Below are 16,325 nucleotides of genomic sequence, written 5' to 3'. Positions count from 1 at the left end.
CGGCCCAGGACGGCCCCACTGGGAGAGCCCTGGTCTTCCATCTTTGCAGCCTCCTCAGCCCTCTACCTCATGCTCCCCAGGCTTGACTTTTCTGAAGAGTACACAACATTTTGTCACTACGATTTATCTGTGATGAGGCTGCTTTTTTTTCCCTTCATGCTGGGCTCTGTCTCTCATTAGGGCTGTCTGTCGCCTCCCAGAGTCAGGAGCTGCCTGCTGCCTTTTACCTCCTTGGTGGCAGCTTAATATTCCATGTCATTTTCTTCTCCCAACTCGTGTGTGTGTGTGCATGCACGCACACACCCATACAGCATGTTACAATGACATGCTCACTGTACATCGACTGCTTCTTCCATTCCACTATTTTTTCATATGACCGCTGTGTTTTGTGAGCCATCAGTGTCTGCATTATGCATTTAATGGGTTAGCTGGTGCCTAAAAATAGCCGGAGCCCTCCTGCAGGCAGCACAGACGCCTGTATAGTCCCTAAGCAGCCAAAGCAGACCAACTTGCCAAACATTTCACACATGGGCCTTGGTGGATGTGAACCCTGATGAACCAGAAAATGGGTAGTGGCTGCCCTCGATGCAAAGCTCATTACTGGCCCTGGGGTCCAGTGATTGGTGATAATCCTCCCAGCTCTAATGCCAGAAAGGCTCCAGCAGAGAAGCAATATCAAACATATTTTTCTTTGCCTGTGTTCCCTCCCACTCCCCCCAAAAGAAGAAAAAGGCTCTGCTTTAGCGTGTGTGTGATATAAGTGCCCCCAGCTTGGGGATCTTACATGTGTTACTGAAGCAGATTATCTGGGACCATTGTAGCTTTTTTTTTTTTTAAGTAGACTTTATTGTTGAAAGTAGTTTTAGCAGAAAGTACAGAGTTCCCAGACACCTAGAGTTTCCCGTTATTAAAATCTTCCATTTTAACAGTACACGTGTGACTTGTAATTGATGAGTTAATGTTGATGCATTATTATTATCTAAAGTCCATACTTTTTATTAGGATTTACTCTGCTCTACATGCTGTAGGTTTTGAGAAATGTGTAATGTCACATGTCCAGCCTTCCAGTGTCCGAGAAGATCGTTTCCCCGCCCTAGAGATCCTTCATGCTTCACCTGTGGGTACGCCCCACCCCACCCCTAACCCTGGCAATCACCGATCTGTTTCCATCTCTGTAGTTCTCCCTTTTCTAGAACGTCACGCAGTTGGACTCCTATAGTGTGTCGCCTTTCAGACTTCTATCACTCGGGAACATAAATGTGTAGTACCTTCATGTTGTTCTGTGGCTTTGAAAGCTCATTTCCTTACAGCACTGAATAGTGCATGTTTGTTCTTTAAGGCACGCGTTTTCAGACCCTGGTAGGGAGGAAAGGCAAGTGGGACAGACCCGTGTGCCCCAGAGCTGCCCTGGTAACCTGCAAGTTGGGTCTCTGGGAGCCAAGCAACATTGCGAAAAGAACTCAGCTCATCCGTCATGTGGGGCTTGTGTTTGGAGGCGTCTCTGTGCTGGGATGTGGGTTTAATGAAACAGCTTCCACCAAAGACTGAGTCAGGCTTAGCGTGAACGTGATGAAATGTTTTAAATAGAACACTCACAGACGCTCTTACACTCGACTGAAGAGGTGTGACTGTTTTTATTAATGATTTTTCAACATTGAAGTAAATCGGGCCTCTGTCAGCCCCTCCGGCTTTGCTCCAGTGTTTTCATTCTCTTTTTTTTACTTGGAGAATGTGGTCACGCAAACTAGCCTTCAAGGAGAGCAGACAGACTCTTCTCTATGGCTGAAACGGGACCCAGAACTTCACTTGAATGTCACCAAAAGTGAGAGGTCCTCACTGACACCCACTTCTGAGTCATGTCCTCACTCCTGGATGCAGGCAGAATGTGTACGTTTGCGATAGGCTCGAGAAAAAAGTGCTTTGTAAAACAGATGCCCTTCACATTTGGGAAAACAGGGATTCTCATGAAGGAAAAGGGAGACAAATTTAAACAGCAGATGTTTTGTTTTCTTTATATCTTGCTTTCGGTGATACATACATATGTGTGTGTATAGAGAGAGCACCAATCTACTGTTGAAAAATACAGCCAGACAGCATAGATGTGCGTATATGCATGCACGGTTTAGATATGGTGGTCTTTAAGTAGCTAAAGGTATTTTACTGAACTTACACAAGAGCTAAGAATGATCATAAAAGGCGGTCATTCGCCAAACCAGGAGGCGACACTAAATAATTATCAGCCCAAAGTGAGGATGGTACCTCCCTGTCTTGGTTTCTTCATCGTGAATAGAAGTTGGAGGCGATCATTTTAGAGGAGCTGGTTTAACGGGGCTGGAGAGGGGGAGGGGAGGCGGGGCAGGTTCCTCTTTGGAGCTGTGGGGAGCAGTGGGTGTGTCTGCAGCCATGGGAAGAAGGTGGGAAAGGGCACAGGAGGATGGAAGGTGACCACCCCTAAAAAAGAGAGGTGCTGGATACAAGGCATCCAGGGATGAAAGGCAGAGGGGGCCTCAAGCTGACACCAGGACAAAGGCTATTCATGCTCTCATTTCATCCTCCAGTTTGCTTCAAGTGTTTGGAAAAGGATGTATTTATGTGATGAAAAAAGAGAAACTGGCTGTGCCGCACTGCCAGGAGTTATATAACAGGTTCTGGTCTTGTTATGGTCCTGCCCTCTTGAATATTATTTTCATTGGGGTTTAATCGGAGCCCATTTGAACCTCGACAAGGTCATAAAACGAAATCATGGTTATTAGCGCAGCTGAAAGCGCAGAAAGGAACCTCACGCTTGGGGAGAAAGTAACTGAAAGTAACTGAAGTATGACTCAGTGGGATCAGGGTGAGCGCCGCGTCTGACAGGGGACTGTGGGTGAGGCGGCTGTGGCTCAGCCTGGAACGGCACCTGTGAGAGCTGAGCGAGACCCAGGGAAGCTGCAGCTCCTCTCTGGGCCAGGAGCTTGAGCCTGGTGGAGTCCCGGCTGGCGGTCGCAGGCCCAGGCAGTCTCTCTGTAGCATCTAAACACTGGCCTCTGTTGGCCAGTGGTACGTTGCGGTGTTTTCACTCCTGGAGGGCAAACACAGAACCAGTCTTTCAGATTTGTCCTGAGCACCCATTACAAGCCAGGAGGTGTCCTGCACCCTGGGGATAAATCAGTGAGCAAACCAGGTGGTATCTCAGCACCCCGCCCCCAACCCAGAACATACAGTCTCTCGGGAGTTCCTGGGCCGAGGTGAAATGGAGCAATATGGAAGTAAAGAAAATGACACGTCAAAAGATAACCCGTGCTGTGGGAAAAAATAAAGCAGACTAAAAAGGATGGGGAAAGAAGGACGGAGAATAGTTCAACAGGGTGTTTGGTGACACTCTCTCTGAGAAGGGGAACAGGAGGCGACAGGACACAGCAAAAAGGCTTTCAAGTGGAGGGAATAGCAGACGCATAGACCCAGAGGCATGAGAAAGGACCAACAGAAGACCTAGCGTCACTGCGGTGCAGGAATGAAGGGGTGGGATACAGACCACGCCGCGCTTGTTCACAGGGCTTTTTCTCCCAGTGAGAAGCTGGCTTGGCCAGGACTGTGACCGCGGAGGCAGTGAGAAATAGCCTCATCCTAGCTGTATTTGGAAGAGAGAACCCCTTGGACTTGCTTGTGATTTGGATGCATGCGGTCTGGGAGGAGGAGCCCAGGAAAGTATGATGCCCAGGCTGTTGACTTGAATGCTGGAAGTGCGGGGACGCGGCTCTTGGAGGTGCCTGGAGGAACCCAGGAGGGGCGTATCAGGGGTCCGTTTGGGACATGTTCAGTTAGAGTTGCCAGTATATAGCCAAGCGGACATCGCCAGGTAGCATGGTTGCCAGCATCCAGGCAGGCCCTGGTGAATTTACTGGCTTTGCATGCCTATTCTGGCTCCTCACTGAAGGCAGGAACTAGGTCTTAAACAGTAACTCTCACAGTCTCAGTGTTACATTTTGAACTTGATTCAAACTGCAAAACCTGGGGTGTGAAATAATATTTCTCAGCACCAGAGGGAGCCCCACATGGGCCTCAAGTTCAAGGAATTCAGACTCATTTCTGGTTTAAAGCGACGTCATGTCCCCAAATCCCACCATGTCTGTTTCATATCCACAGTAGTACCTGTTGGCCTTGACAGCATGTTTTGAGGCAGATAATGCTCCTCTGTAAGGGAATTTCAAGCGGGCACACCCAGCCATATACATTCTCACCGAAAAATCTGTCAGTATGATTTCTTCAGTAATTGTTAATGATCAGTTAACCTTTGAGAATGTTTATGTCCTTCTGACAAACCTAGTTACAAAATGAAAATACTTTTGTTATGACTACTTCAGTGTGCTTATTTGAGATATGTGCAAATGAGAGTTTAACTTTCACCTGAGGAAGGGCAAAACCTTACTTTAGTTCACGTATATCCAGACCCCTCAAAAAAAGTGCATTATCTAGATAATTCAGGCTACAGCATTAGGGAGGGAAGAATATTCATGATGGTAAATATTAGCAAGGATAAATAATTAGGAGAAAACTAACATGGGGCCTGAGCCACGCACTCAACTGCTTACCGCGATCAGATGACCTGAATCTTTTGCTCCTAATTTGTATGGACCCAGCTGAAGGGGTGGCATCTTTTCCTGGGATGGCAGAGCTCTCTCTAGGGAGAAGATACAGTGAGCTTTTAGGAGGCAGGGGCCAAAGGCAAGCCTTTGAAATGACAGAGAAGATTTCCTCAAAGCTCTCTAGGTTAAAATAACCCATTATCATCGCCCTTTTCAGCATACCTCTCAAATATTCTCCTCTCTCCTCATCACTTTTCTTTCATGCATTATTAGGTAGGCTGTTCAAGCTATCAGGCACCTCACAGAATTTCATTCTAAGACCTGCTTTTGGAGTTTTGAGAGGATAGAATGATGAAGGGCTTTCTAAATGCCCCCAAATATGGTGTATGTAATGGGGGAGCAGGTTACATCTGTATCATTCCTTATGGAGTCATCAGTAACATTGCTTGTCACAAAGGCTTTGAAGCCATCTTCTTAATGAGTCTGTCGCACTTGGCAACATGTAAAAGTCTTCAGGTAGATTTGCCTTTGGCCCCTTCAGGTAGATTTGTACACAGTAGAAGTTAGTTTCAGAATGTGAACACTGGCTGCTCTGAGGAGTGTGTGTGATTCGGCTGACACAGCAAGATCCTCTTGGTTGGGAGTTGTTGGGCGGACTGTCAGCACAGGTCTACCCAGGAGCAGGACTCACCTAGGAAATGCAGCCAACAGTCCCCACTTGAAGTAGGATTTGTTTCCTCTGCTCTGTGTATGATGTTAATGGCTTCAAGCCATAATGGATTCATGGAGCTAGCTCCAGACTGGTCCTCCCAGTTGGAACTTAGTGGGTATCCCCATCTGATACTGTAACTTGTATACATTTGCATGACGTGACCATAGCTCTGTCATTGAATATCAGCCTCATATATAGGGAGACACTTGATTTGTATAGCAGATGTAAGGCTGACGATATTTCACAGTTTTTTGTCTCATGGAACAAATCCATAACCTTGGGTCATTGGATTCTATTTATTCCAAGTAACATTCACCACTTTTGGGGTAGTGGAAATGTTAAGTTCATCTCTTCTGGTGATACTACAATATCTTTGTTCACAGGGGCAGAGATCAGTAACATAGGAAAAAAGAAAATGGGTTTGGGGGCCACAGAGACTAGGATTAAATCCCAACTCCATCAGGGTATAGTCATGGCATTAGGTCACCGATTCAATCTCTTTGACACTTAGAGTTCCTTAGTTGTAAAATCAGAACAACAGCATTTTCCTCAGTAGTTTATTGTGAGTATCAAACAAAATACTTTTTGTGAAGTATGTACCTAAATGTTTAAGAGGTGTAGGAACTCAAAATTTTTTAAATTCTCTTTTCATTATTCAGATAGTCCATAACAATGAAATTTTCCCCAGATAATATGAACAGTTACATGGGCTCATGCCCACACACTGGAGAAGGAAATGGCATCCCACTCCAGTATTCTTGCCTGGAGAATCCCATGGACAGAGGAGCCAGGCAGGCTACAGTCCATGGGATCGCAAGAGTCAGTCACGACTTAGTGATTAAACCACCACCATGCCTACACACATACTGTAGGAATAGGCTTTCATATAAATTCATCCTAGTTGTCTCTTCTAAAAACAGTTAGGTCTTCTATGGAGCAAATAAAATATATCCTTCAAGAAGTGCATTTAAAACAAGATTAATCACAGTTATAAAAAAAATAGGTTAAATAGAAAAGCCACAATCCATGTAAATTACATGAAAACTTACTACTTTTAAAGTGAGATATTTTAATTATTTCTGTGTTTCTGGATGTATGCCTGTGCATGAAATTCAACAGCATTTTCAATATTATTGTGTTTAGTCAATACAGCCATCTTTCCATGTCTGTGGGTTCCACACCTGTGGAGTCAACCAATCACAGCTTGAAAATATTTATGGAGGAAAAGAATTCTAGAAAGTTCCAAAAAGCAAAACTTGAGTAGTTCCCAGGCAACAATTTACATAGCATTTACATTATAAGTAATGTAGTTGAGTTAACGTATGCAGACAATGTGTGTAGGTTATATGCAAATACTGTGCCCTTTTATATATGGACTTGAGTATCCTTTCAGTCATTGCAGTTTATTGAAATTTATAGTAATACACGGCACATGTGTGTGTGCGCCAGTCGTGTCTGACTCTTTGAGATGCTATGGACTGTAGACCGCTAGGCTCCTCTGTCCATGGGATTCTCTAGGCGAGAATACTGGAGTGGGTTGCCACACCCTCCTCCACGGGATCTTCCTGACACAGGCATTGAACCTGCGTCTCCTGCAGTTCCTGCATCGGCGGGCAGTTTCGTTATCACTAGCGCCACCTGGGAAGCCTGCATGGCACATAAGCAGCCTAGGAAAAACAACAGCTACTGAAAGCATGCTGGGCTTCCCCTGCTTTTGTCTTTCAGACGAAAGAGAGACTGTCTGGAGTGCCTGCGGCTTGACGGTGTAGCTGGGCCAAGCCCGTGAACTGTTTTGTATTCATTGCACCCTCAAACCCCTTGAAGTGGCGCCCGGGTTTCAGGTCCTGGGGAAGCCCTCCCTGTTTTCTCCAGCTCTTATTGGTTCTCCTTCTCCTAAATTCCTAGAATATGCATTCATTTGTCCAACAAATATTTATTTTCCACTACGTGCTGGGTACTCTTTTCGGGGCCAGGGACACAGTGATGAACACATGCCTGCCTGCCTCATGAAGCTAAAATACAGTCTTAACTCTGATGCCTGTTCAGCGCTGCCATCGGTGAGGATAGCATCTGTCCAGTGAGTTAATAAAGCACAGGAACATACTTTGGGCGTGAGTCACATGCAGCGCCCAGCGCCTGAACACTGAGCAGGTGTTTGTCATCCTCAGAGGGGTCCATTGACTTGTTTTAACAGAGACCAGCTACAGAGCAGATAAACAGTAAAACTATATTTTGAATACTGAATGGACTTTGACTCGCTTCGCTATATGGTAAACACAGGGACAGTAGAAAATTAAGAGGCCTATTTACATGTGTTGGTAGAGGCAGATTGGGGAACTGAGTCTGTCTTTTCTTCCGATCAGCTTATGTGCAAATGTATGTTTGTGTACATGTGTATATGCAATAAAACAAGGATAAAACATCTTCATCTTTTCCTTCTTTCCCTTCTCCCTGTCTCTCCCTGTTCCCACAGGTCAGCGTGGAAGTTTTGGTAGAGTATCCTTTTTTTGTGTTTGGACAGGGCTGGTCATCCTGTTGCCCGGAGAGGACCAGCCAGCTCTTTGATTTGCCATGCTCCAAACTCTCCGTTGGGGACGTCTGTATCTCGCTCACCCTCAAGAACCTGAAGAACGGCTCTGTTAAAAAGGGCCAGCCCGTGGATCCAGCCAGTGTCCTGCTGAAGCACTCAAAGACCGACGGCCTCGCTGGCAGTAGACACAGGTATGCCGAGCAGGAAAACGGGATCAGCCAGGGAAGCGCCCAGATGCTCTCTGAGAACGGCGAACTGAAGTTTCCCGAAAAAATAGGATTGCCGGCCGCGCCCTTGCTCACCAAAATAGAACCCAGCAAGCCCGCGGCCACGAGGAAGAGGAGGTGGTCAGCGCCCGAGACCCGCAAACTGGAGAAGTCGGAAGATGAGCCACCTTTGACTCTTCCCAAGCCTTCTCTCATTTCTCAGGAGGTTAAGATTTGCATCGAAGGCCGCTCTAACGTAGGCAAGTAGAAGCTGTGTGGGGAAGGGAAAGCTGGCCCTCCTTTATCATTTGTATCCAGATTACAGATGTACTGTAGGTTAAATAACTCAGTATTTACATGTTATCCTCTTACTTTAGGGTTCTGTTATAACCTTGTCATTAGAGTTACAGCTGGCGTTGGGCAGGCGATCGGTGCATATGCTTTTTCTGGGCGTGTCTCTCGGCAGGTGGGGTGCCAGGGTAGGTCCAGCCCAGGCTCCAGGCAGGTGGTGGGCATCCTGGTTGAGATGAAGGTGGCCCCATGGCACCCGCCTTTTCTGGCATCGTGGATGCATCCACGGGGGCACCGACTTCCACTGGCTTCAGAAGGATGATCTCGGGAAGGGAGCTGCGTCAGGGGGGTGTGTGCGTGCCTGTGTGCCAGGGAGGGTGCCTGGGTGACACTTCTGTGAGGGTGTCTTTCTCTCTGCCTCCCTCTCTCTCGCTCTCAGCACCAGACTGGAGGTCTGGGGGAATGTCCTCAGGAGGTTCCCCTGTGCAGAGTCAGCATCGGGGCCTCCAAGAGAGGTACCAGACAGCAGATGGAAAGCTAACCTTGTAAAAGAACATTTCCCCCCCCCAACTTATTTTACAATAAAAGCAACTTTTAATCATAGAGATAAATATATATATATATATATATTTCCCCCTATGGGGCCTGACTGCACTGATATTTTTTTAAAGAGCAACTGCCACCCATGGGATTTCGTTTCTGCTTTACTAGTGCAGTAGTGATGCCTCCAGGGCGTCATGGTGGGCAGGCGGCCCCTGCTGGCATCGCTCTGCACTGGTTGGGGGGGGGGGCGCTGGGCAGCAGGGGTGGGGGAAAGTGAACACCCCCTCCGGTCTCTGTGCAGTGTTAGGAAAACCAATCAGGTTAATTGCATTGACTTCGCTCCCAAGAGATAAGACACAAACTGCCCTTCAAAAGAGCTGCAGAAGCTCTTTGCTTTGGGTTTGCAAATCTTTTGTCTTTTAACTCTAGTACTGTTTATAGTTCATGACAATGGACAACTCGGGTGCCACTTTTTTCAGATTCCAGTGTGACGTGAGGAAATAAGATTTTGAAGATAAGCATATATATTACTATCTCTTAAGTACTTAAAATGCCGTTCACACTTTATTACCAAGCATCTTGGTCTCTCATTCAACAAGTACTGTATCTCACTTTAAACTCTTTGGGAAGAAAAACAGAAAAGAAAAAAAAAAAACTAAGTTGCTTTCTTTTTTTTTTTTAACACTGTAACTACATTTCAGCTCTGCAGAGTTTCTCACGGAGCAAGATGCTGAAAGTTTCAAAGTGGTTTCAAGGGATGAATGTGAATTATGAACTTGTATGTGACAATGAATGACCACCAAGTACAGCCTGACAGGAGGCACTCTTCACTTTGATGTCTCAGAAAGGAGTAAAAAGCGTATGCAGAGCTGGCAGAGGAACTGAGAGGGAAGGGATGGGAAAAAAAAAAAAAAGAATACTCACTTTTGTCCAGTGTTTTTCTTTTTAAGACGAACTTTTAAAGAACCTTGCGATTTGCACATCTTGAGTTTATAAATTTGTGTGATATTCCTGCAGTTTTTCTCAAATAACATTGTGGGAAAGGCTTGGGGGACTGAACGAGCATAAATAAATGTAGCAAAATTACTTTCTAACCTGCCTAAACTCTAGGCCTTTTATAAGGTAATGTTCCTTTCAAGATTCATTTTTGGTCTTCTTACCGTATCTGTCACATAAAACCAGGTCTTAGCAGGACAACTCTGAGAATTTTCTTCAGATTCATTGAGAGAGTTTTCCATGAAGACATTTATATATGTGAGCAAGTTTGTTTTTTTTTTTTTTAAAGAAAACAAATTGTTGTTGTTGTTATTAATGTTATTTTCAAAATGACTTTCTTTTTCCATCTGAAATCAAGATTTAATGTTTGGTACAAACCCAGAAAGGGTCTTTCACAGTTGAGACCTTTTATCCCCAGAGATCTGAAAAATTGTTTGTGGGGTTTGAGTGTGCGTTTTAAGTGCTTAAAAGTTTTATAAGGAGAGAGAAATTTTTAAATATTCTTACTTGGAATGGCTGCAGAGAATCTGAACAAATACCTGATTTTTCTTTTACCATTGAAAATAGTACTTTTTCCATTTCACAGATTTAAAAATAAATTCTTGTCAGCCCACCTTCTGGCTTTCCAGTATTCCTTCACATTTAGCTCTCAGCAGAACTGACGATTTTTAGAAACCATTTCTGGGGTGTACCAAAACCATTGGAGTAGGTTTTGAACTGCTAGAACCAGTCCTTGACTTTCCTCGGTGTTCATTACCCTCTCAGCATGCTAGCAGAGAGCTGGGTGAGTCCATTTTTGCAGTCATATTGCTTACTTAGTGCTGTATTTTTTTAAATGTCTCTGTTCAGAGAACTTGCTTAATCTTCCATATATTCTGCTCAGGGCACTTGCAATTATTAGGTTTTGTTTTTCTTTTTTTGTTTTGACGGTAAGAGGAATACGGGGCTGCCATACAGACTTTGTCCTCATCAGTACCACTAAGGACAGCGATTCACCCGGACTCAGAGAAACACCCACCACCTTTTGGCTTCTTTTGAGTATTGAACTAACCGGATCCACACCTCCAACACTAAAACAGGAAAACATGCGTGGTTTGGAGCAATAGGAACATCATCGTTGTTTTTTGTGCTTTTGTTTCAGGTATAGGAATTATCAAAGAATCGGTTCTTTCTAAACATTGTCCTGTTTCACCTTCTTGCTTCTTTAGTGTGTGCAATACTTTCCGTGCCAATAGAGTCTGATCAGTGTGCTCTAGACAAAGTGTAGGTAGGCCCCTCTTGGCTTTTTCCTTATTCTCTCCATCCTTTTTCTATGCCGGCCAAAGAAGGGCTGGAAGGAAGGAGCCAGGAAGGGGAGAGCCTCCTGCTGGGCGATTGCCCTGCTCGGGGAAGCCGAGGCCCCAGGGCAGGGAGCTTTTGGGGGAGCCCCGCGTTTCTGTCGCCCTGTCGCAGAAAAGAGCAAACAAAGCAGATCTTCCCCTCCTCACCGCGAGGAATAGTGGCGTGCAGACGGGAAGCAGGCAGACTCACTTCTAAGGCGCACTCTTGAGCCATCGAGCCAGGATCAGCCCCTGTTCCACGGTCCTTTCCTTGAGTAGGTGGGCCCCCACCCACTCAGGTCTGTGTCCTGGAGACTTGGAGCCGTGCATCCTCCAAGCGTGGGCAGGAAGTGTGGTCCACCGCGTGCGCGCCTTCCGAGCCTCGGGCGCAGGCGGCTGCGGAGGGCCCGGGCCTTCTGCGAACAATGGCCACCGCTCCTCTGTGGCAGCTCTCGCCTCCAAATAGGAAGGCCATCCGGAGAACAGGGGCCCTCCTCCCGTTGGCACATGTGGGCGAGCGCCGAGGCCCCCAGAGCAGCCCGGTCACCGCGCCCGCGTAGCCTACCTAACAGTGCCGCGCAGCTTGTGAGGAGCAGCCATGTGCCTCTGTACCGGGTCCACTTTGCAATACTTACCTAACCCATCTTTTGTTCTCCTTACCTGTTTTCCATTTTTAAACTAGTAACAGCAGGCCTTTTGCGTTTACAGTGGAACACAATCACCAAGAAATTAGTCAGGGCGAAAAGAAAAAAAAAAAAATTCACCAACAAACAAGGACCTCTCTTTCTAGGGATTTCTAAATATATAAAATGACTGTTCCTTAGGATGTTTCAACTTCAGAATTATTTCAGTTTGGGCCACATTGGGGGCGGGGCGGGGCGGCTAGAGAGATGGATACCACTTACCTCAAATCTTTTCAAGTGGAAATCCAAAATTGCTTTTTCATTTGGACGTTCAGGATGATTTTCTATGTCCGTCAATTTTGTGTCTTTTCCAACTCACCCCCGTTTGTTTTGGGAGGAATTTCTTCTTTTTTTTTTTTCCCATTGCTGTCCTCAGTCCCATTTTTCACCCTGAATCATGACCCTCTGTGTGTCCTGTTAGGTGAGCGCGTTGGGTTATCTCGCCCACCGGGAAATGGCAGCACCCCTCCTCCTCCCCCCCAAGGAACTCTGCAGAACCTTTCACACCTCTAACTCAGGGACGGGGCTGGCGTGTGTGTGGTACACTGACGTGTCCAGAAGCAGCACTTTGACTGTTCTGGGAGTAGGGTTGTACAACTTCAAGGAATGTTTGGATTCCCTGCATCTTGTGGGTTTCTCCTTAGATACCGCATAGATTGCAATATAATGCTGCATGTTCGAGACGAACAGTAGCTCCTAGAAATCAGAAAATCCACTCTTTGCACATAGGTCGATCTTTACTGAAATACATTGCCAAAATTTACTTTTGTTGTATAGCTTTGGAATTTTTTTTTTTTTAAGGAAACAATTGACAATACCCTTTAACATCTGTGACTACTAAGGAAGCCTGTTTCTTTCATAGAGAAAAAAAAAATATCAAATGCTTTTGAAGACACTAAATGCCATCCTATTTCAGATCTGGGTGAAGAAGCAGAGCTCTGGGGACGGAAAGGCTGGGCTTTTTGAGCTGTGTTGGTTGTCACGGCTACTGTTTGATGAACTGTAAGCAGCTCGACAAACTGTGGTCCGTTTCCTCCTAAAACCCTTTGCACATCCTATCTCCTAGTCACCCATGATAATCCCAGGTGAAAAAAGGGCCAGCAGTCTCCGTGGCCCAATCCCGCTTCTTCAGGGTGATGTGAAAGCAAAGGGGAGGACGCTGTGTGGGCTTTTCAAGTGAAGCGGAAGTCTCTGCTTCCACCTTTGTTTTCAACCCAGAGTTTCCGAAATAGAAAATTTAAGAACACATCCAGTAATAACTATACAGAGAACATACTTTGCTATAAAGCACATGCCTATCTATGCCATTGTGTTAGGTTGGTTTCCTCTTTTTTCCCTCCACGGACAGTGTTGTGTTTCTGTTGATAGGGAAACTCCAAACTGTTTGCACACCTCTACTCCGGAGCTAAGATTTCTTTTACATAGATGACCTCGCTTCAAATAAGTTACCTTACTGATAGATCTTTTCTTGTAGCACTATACCTTGTGGAAATTTTTTTTTTTAATGTACACCTAATTTGAGAAGCTGAAGAAAAAAAAACTTTGAAGCACTCACTTTGAGGAGTACAGGTAATGTTTTACAAAATTGCACAAAAGAAAAATGAATGTCAAAATGATTCATTCAGTGTTTGAAAGATATGGATCTGTTGAAACAATGAGTTTCATACCTTGTTTGTAAAAAAAAAAGCATAAAGGTTGAAAGTTACATGTTTTTTTGTATATAGAAATATGTCATGTCTAAATGATCAGATTTGTATGGTTATGGCCTGAAAGAATTACTACTTAAAAGGCTCTTCAACTATACCTATGCTTCCTCTAGGTTTTTGTTACATAGAACCCTCATCTGAGGGAGAGTAATTCTGTATTTTGCAATTAGAGAATACTGTTCATTCCTATGCCGAAAGTACTTCTCCGAGCTCCCTTCTTAGTTTAAACTCTTAAGCCATTGCAACTCCTTTTTCTCCAGAGATGATGTTTGACATTTTCAGCACTTCCTGTTCCAGTAAACCCAAAGAATATAATTCTGAACAAGAAGTGTTTGTAACAAGGGATCCTGGCTACCACGAAAACGGGGCTCATCACGAGGACACACACACAGAAATGTTCAGCCTTCTCTCCCCACCGACACCTCATTTCAATGGCGGGGGGTGGGGGGTTAAACAAGAATTTCAGTTGAGATGCCTTGTTTCACTTTGGTTTTGATTTTTTTTTTCCTTTACCATTAAGAGGCCAAAATTAACGTGGAGCAACTTCTCAGAAGTCATATTCTGTCCAGAAATCAAACCAGCCAGCAGAAACTGGACAGCTGGCAGGGGAGGGGCGGGATGTTGAGCAGATCCCCCCTCCAATTCTTAAAATTCAGAATCTGAGCCCCTCCCTCACATTACACGCAGTGTTTCTGGTAGCTGACATTCACCTGTACGACGGCGGGAGGGAACAGCGGCTTCAGTTTCTCGTGTCCTCACGACTTGCATACAAATGGTTCAGCTGTATTAAAATTAAGTGCTTTTGGCCAATAGGTAGTAGCTCTCCAGTAACCGTCTCTTAAGAATTTCCGTCACTTTTCTTAGCTGAAAGGACTCCAGTCTTCCACTGCAGATAATTGGAGACTTCACCCAAGTTTTCTTTCCCTTTAGTTTGTTCGTTTGCTGTCTGGGACGGCCGGTGAGCCAGTCTCCTTTTCCATGGCCAGTCTGAAGGCCCCCTTTGGAAGTGCTGTTTGCAGTCATCCTTGCCGAGGTAACAGGAACTGTCCTCTGGAATAAATGGCAAGTCTCAACGGTTACCAAGCTGGGTGTGTAGGTTTCCTCTGGTTCCTAACATGAACCGCCTACTCTTCAATTAATCCAGTTCAGGAGTGGGGTGAATTTCTTTACTGTCAGTGAACATTAAACTTGATACCTGTGTGCATCAGTTCTGTGAATACTGCCCTTTTGGCCTTTTAGGGGAGGTTTGTTTTTTTTTCCTCCTCAGCCTTCACTACTCCCTGTACACCCAAATTAGTGTCAGCTGAAAGGCTCCAGCAGAGCCCTGCCAGCATTTTCTGGTGGCCTTTGGTTAAGACAAGAGTCCTAATTTCTAGCCAGTGGGGTCCTGGCCCCAGGGCCATCTCTGAGAGTCACACCGATGTTTTTCTAGTATCAGCTCACGACCTACCAACCTTCCAATCGTACGCCTCCCACCGGCCAAGGAAAAAGAGACACCAGAACTTTGAGGGCACTATCAGACTGACATGGCCAGTACAGAGGAGAACTAGGGAAGGGATGATGATTTGCACCTTATTGAAAAGAAAAATTTAAGTGCATACATAGTTAAGAGCTTTTATTGTGACAGGAGAACTTTTTTCCATATGCGTGCATACTCTCTGTAATTCCAGTGTAAAATATTGTACTTGCACTAGCTTTTTTAAAACAAATATTAAAAAAAAATGAAAGAATTCCTATTCTATTTTCTAATCGTGGTGTGTCTATTTGTAGGATACACTCGAGTCTGTTTATTGAATTTTATGGTCCCTTTCTTTGATGGTGCTTGCAGGTTTTCTAGGTAGAAATTATTTCATTATTATAATAAAACAATGTTTGATTCAAAATTTGAACAAAATTGTTTTAAATAAATTGTCTGTAAACCAGTACAAGTTTATTGTTTCAGTATACTCGTACTAATAAAATAACCGTGCCAATTGCAAACGTGTCTGTGCCTTGTGTCAGGTCCTGGGAAACCAGGGAGGCAGTGTTGGTCCTTCTTCCTTCTTGACCCGCTGTGATCACTGGGTAGCTTTGTGGTGGCAAGGGTGACATCAGGCTCTGCCTTTCTTACTAATTTTGGGGAGTGGTAAGCGGGTCGGTCATGCTTGAGATGAGAATCAAAGTCAGGTTTCAACATCTGATGTTTCAGCTCGTTCCATTTGTTTCTCTTCTCTGCACACTGCTGTGTTTACAAGAGATTTTTCTTCTCAACAGAATTTGCCATCTTTGTGGGCTCGTAGCATTATCGATATGTTTCTGTAAGCTTTGCTGTACACTGGTTAATGGTCTGAAGGTGGAAAGTTCATTTCTTGGAGTTCATGCCTGTTGGAAACTCAGAGGTTTGCACGGTGCCCGCTCTCAGATGAAGGAGACTTGGCAGTTGCCCCAGAAAGGAATTCCTCCAGGACCCAGGCAGGTAAGGCCCTCTACCTGTATCTGCAAGCGTGGCTGTCCGATCCTCCCAGCCTTCAGGTTCTGCAGTGCTGGAAGAGAACTTTTGGCATCCAGTTCAGTGTTGTTGCTTACCCCAGGCAGGGACGGGTATCTCCCTTCCTGTTAGTCGTCTTGCTTCGGTGTATGGGGACATCTCACCAGGACTCTGCTGTTAGCCCTGCGACATCGAGGTCCTGTTGTACTAAGAATGCTAGCGTGAACGAATGTTGGGTGTGTAAATTAGCAGTGATGCACTGAGCCTTGAAACCCAGACAACAAGGCTGTCCAAGCCCTCATCCTCC

At 45.2% G+C, this 16,325-nt stretch overlaps 1 protein-coding gene across 9 annotated transcripts in view; it reads left to right on the top strand.

The window, feature by feature from the left end:
• ATXN1 (ataxin 1) overlaps nucleotides 1-15,531 on the top strand; it is a 421,786-nt gene extending 406,255 nt beyond the window's left edge. For 8 of the 9 annotated variants that reach the window (XM_018038742.1, XM_018038743.1, XM_018038744.1 and 5 more), the window contains 2 exons: nucleotides 7,751-8,273; nucleotides 9,549-15,531. In XM_018038742.1, the coding sequence (XP_017894231.1) occupies nucleotides 7,751-8,273; nucleotides 9,549-9,643 (618 nt within the window). In that variant the 3' untranslated portion in view covers nucleotides 9,644-15,531. Of the gene's footprint in view, nucleotides 1-7,750 lie in introns of all 9 variants that reach the window. The other variant, XM_018038750.1, reaches the window with a different exon arrangement.

The sequence above is a fragment of the Capra hircus genome, chromosome 23 (genome assembly GCF_001704415.2).
Source record: "Capra hircus breed San Clemente chromosome 23, ASM170441v1, whole genome shotgun sequence".
NCBI classification, from domain to species: domain Eukaryota; kingdom Metazoa; phylum Chordata; class Mammalia; order Artiodactyla; family Bovidae; genus Capra; species Capra hircus.
This window is presented reverse-complemented; position numbering and strand designations above follow the sequence as displayed.